At 51.2% G+C, this 3,718-nt stretch overlaps 1 protein-coding gene across 1 annotated transcript in view; it reads right to left on the reverse strand.

The window, feature by feature from the left end:
* Positions 1-1,878, reverse strand: part of ACOD1 (aconitate decarboxylase 1) — a 10,682-nt gene extending 8,804 nt beyond the window's left edge. The window contains exons 1-2 of the mRNA XM_015832327.1: positions 1,867-1,878; positions 1,136-1,240 (exon numbers count right to left, since the gene is read on the reverse strand). Coding sequence (XP_015687813.1) covers positions 1,136-1,240; positions 1,867-1,878 — 117 coding nt within the window. The remainder of the gene's footprint in view (positions 1-1,135; positions 1,241-1,866) is intronic.
* Positions 1,879-3,718: the final 1,840 nt, after the last annotated feature.

The raw sequence follows: 3,718 nt of genomic DNA on the forward strand, positions 1-3,718 counted from the left end.
TAGAAAGCAATAAGAAATTGCACAAGCAACAGTCCATGGGCCCACAAACAGATTCTTTTTGAAGACTATTGGTACTAAAACAAGTCATGTCTTAATTATAGAGTCTAGATTTAAACAGTCTTCCAAAGAGGTTAGCCCTCTTAGACATCTTGAAGGCACCACTGCATAATGCCAATCAAATGATTGTACAATTTATTGCATACTTGCTTTTGGTGTCTTATATCCCACTACTTCTCCACAGCAGCCATAGATCTGTCCTCCTCTTGAGAGTTACTCTGTGGGAATAGTGATTATATTCCCAAAATGCAAAAAAGCAATTGTGGAAACCAGCCCTTAGCAGGCACTGAGCAGAGAGCAGAGTTGCAGCAAGACAAACCCCCACGGCTTCGACAAGGTGCTGAATATGTCTCTGCAGAGGAAGACTAAGGTTCATTCGGCAACTGGTGGGTGTGCTTATTGTGAATGAGTTTGGGAGGAGGAAGAGGGAGGCTGGCTCCCTCCCTCTCTAATCCTACTCTGCACAACAGCAGACCCCTGCCGCCCCCTCTCCATTGTGCATCTTCCTTGGGAGTCATGTTGGGATTTAATAGCAACGTTACGTTTTCCCCCCTTAGTCATTCAGTGAATTCCTGTGTGTGTGTGTGTGGGGGGGGATTTTCCTTGTTGCAAAGGATGGCTTCAAGTGGGAATGATGCAAGAAGCCCAATAATCTTCCCTCCTTTCTCTTTTTTTGAAAGCAGAACCAGCCTTTTATGTTAAAGCTCTGCTCACTTTCCCAAACTCCAAACTGGAGTAGGACGAGGAAAATAGGACGCGCGCGCGAGTTTGGAGTTTGGGAAGGCAAGCTAGGAAAGTAGGACCCGCAAGTTTGGAGTTTGGGAAGACGAGCGTAGGACGTGCGCCTTCCCAAACTCCAAACATGATATTAAAGGGGGTGGGGGAAGAAATGATTAATAAGGGGGTGGTGTGTGTGTGTGTGTGAGAGAGAGATCCCCTTTTTGTAAGTTTGCTTACTCTGCAATGCTTTCCTTTCCCGACACTTTTGCTTCCCTGCTGGCTCAGTCTTTCTTTCTCTCTGCTGCTTCTGCCGCCCAGATCTAGGGCTGCAGAGCGATTTTGCTCCCTCCCCCCCCACGGCCGATCTAGGCAGCAGAAGTGTTTTCGAAGTCTCTGGAACTCGCATCCATGGCCTTGGAGCGATTTTATGGCGCTTCAGCGGCTCGATGCGGGTGACAGAGGCCTGGAAAATGCAACGGGGGAGAACGGCGGCAGTGCAATCTGCACGGTGGGTGGGGGAAACGGCGGCAGGGCGATCTGCACGGCGGGTGGGGGATTTCACGCTCCCCCACGGATGATCCGGGCACAGAGGCTTTTTCCACCATCCAGCCCGTGCTCTCAATGCAGAGAGAAAGAGAGCCGAGAGCGCAGGCGCACATGGAGAGGCGGAAGGGAGCAGCCTGGCCCCGCCTCCTTCCAGGGTGATGGCGTGCGTGCCCACAGGGACGGCTCTGCGTGCCGCCTGTGGCACGCGTGCCATAGGTTCGCCACCACTGGCATAGATTAACTCCAAGGTCAACTTCAGACCAACAATACTCCAATCAAGAAACTGCCACAGAGCCATTAGCAAACAGCCGAACCAAAGAATCCCTAAGATTGCCCCCCACCCACACAGACAGGCAAGACACCAGAATATAACCTGACAGCAAACAGCACTCCTTACTAGCTCCCGTGATGTTACCTAGTTAGGGTAATGAAACATCTGCAAGAAAACAAGCAAGCTCAGAGAGCACCAAGGACCCTCTGTCTCCTTGGCTTCAGCTGGAGCATCCATGCCTCCTCCTGGGAGCAAGACATGGAAGAACGTACCTTGGCCCACATGATGCCACGGAGAGATTTCCTGCGCCTACAAAGCCCAGGCTGGAGAGGCTGAGTCTCTTCCTTTTATACACGTTTGAAGGGGAGTGATGGGCGGTTAGTTCCATTGTCCTTTCAACATCTCCAAGTTTCCCCTGCTCTACATGCCCCATTGGCAGCTGCTGCCCCAGATTGCAACAGAGCCTCTGGATTAAACAGCAAGTCATGTGCTGAGTCAAGCAAGAGGCTTTGGGCTGATGAGGAAGTCTTGTGAGTGACGCAGTGGTAGTCCCCAGATATCCCCAGGCATCGGCATGTTGTGAAAGGACACCTCTGGAGACGAGGCCCTAAACCTCTTTCATCAATGGGGCTTCCTGGCCAAGGACACAACGGATGCTTACGGGGATTCCCACACTAGAAGAAACACAGCTACTGTTTATCTGTCAGCCTGACATTGGTAGGTGGCAGAAACACTGCTACTACGAGTAGTCCTTGAGCCCCAGGTTCCCGTTGCTAAGTCAGACAGTGAAGTGAATTTTGCCCCATTTAACCATTTTTCTTGCCACAGCTGTAAAGTGAATCCCTGCGGTGGTTGAGCTAGTAACAAAGTTGTTAAATGAATAACTCAGGGGTGTCAATAACTCAGGGGTGTTAATAACTCAGGGGTGTCATTGAGGGCCGCATCAGCATTGGGGTTGCCCTCGGGGGTGTGTGTGGCCAGGGTGGGTGCAGCCTACTGGGTGGGTGTGGATGGAGTGGGTGTGGCCTACTGGGTGGGCGTGGCCAGCTCTACATTGTTCGCGTCAAGGGTGCCTGTGGGGGCCTGGGCAGGAGTGGGACAGATCTGAGGGTCTCTGGCAGAAGGGGGTGGGACCGGGGCAAGTGCCAAGGCATGGTCCATTTCTTCATTCCTCACAAAGGGTGACACCTCCCCAGGGGGCGAGGCCAACACAGTAGGGGCTGGTTCCTCGCTGTTTCCAGACGGCCTTGTAGAATTAAGACTGAATGCATTTCAGCATAGATGGCCACCACAAAATTGTACATTGGCTCCCGGCCGGCCTGGGCCAGGGCCAAGGCAGTGGGGGCCGTTCCCTCACTGTTTCCAGGATGGCTTCGCGGGCCACATGAAACCACTTTGCGGGCCGCATCTGGCCCCTGGGCCTTGTGTTTGACATGTCTGGAATAACTGGTTTCCCCCGTTCAATTTGCATGTCAGAAGGTCGCAAAAGGGGATCACATGACCCTGTCATAAATATGAGTCAGTGGCCAAGCATCTGAATTTTGATCACATTACCCCTGGGGTTGCTGCAATGGTCATAGGTGTGAAAAACGGTCATCGGTCACTATTTTTAGTGCCGTTGTAACTTCAAATGGTCACTAAATGAATTGTTGAAGGCTCATTTGCTTGTAGATGTCTTATCTGCCTGATATTAGTAGGTCGCAGAAAGAATATCTCTTGGTTCATCCACACGTTGTCCAAAATGATGCAGCCCAACTTAAGATATCTTATTAGGCCTTCTGACCATAAGAAAGGCTGAATGCCAAAGAATTGAGGCCTTTGAACTATGGTGCTGGAGAAGACTCCTACGAGTCCCCTGGACTGCAAGGCGATCAAACCGGTCAGTCCTAGAGGAGATCAAGCCCGACTGCTCCTTAGAAGGCCAGATCCTGAAGTTGAAACTCAAATACTTTGGCCATCTAATGAGAAGGAAGGACTCACTGGAGAAGAGCCTAATGCTGGGAAAGATTGAGGGCAATAGAAGAAGGGGACGACAGAGAATGAGGTGGCTGGATGGAGTCACTGAAGCAGTAGACGTGACCTTAAATGGACTCCAGAAGAAGGTAGAGGATAGGAAGGCCTGGA

This window comes from Protobothrops mucrosquamatus, unplaced genomic scaffold, assembly GCF_001527695.2.
Source record: "Protobothrops mucrosquamatus isolate PMUCROS unplaced genomic scaffold, P.Mucros_1.0 scaffold2, whole genome shotgun sequence".
NCBI lineage: Eukaryota > Metazoa > Chordata > Lepidosauria > Squamata > Viperidae > Protobothrops > Protobothrops mucrosquamatus.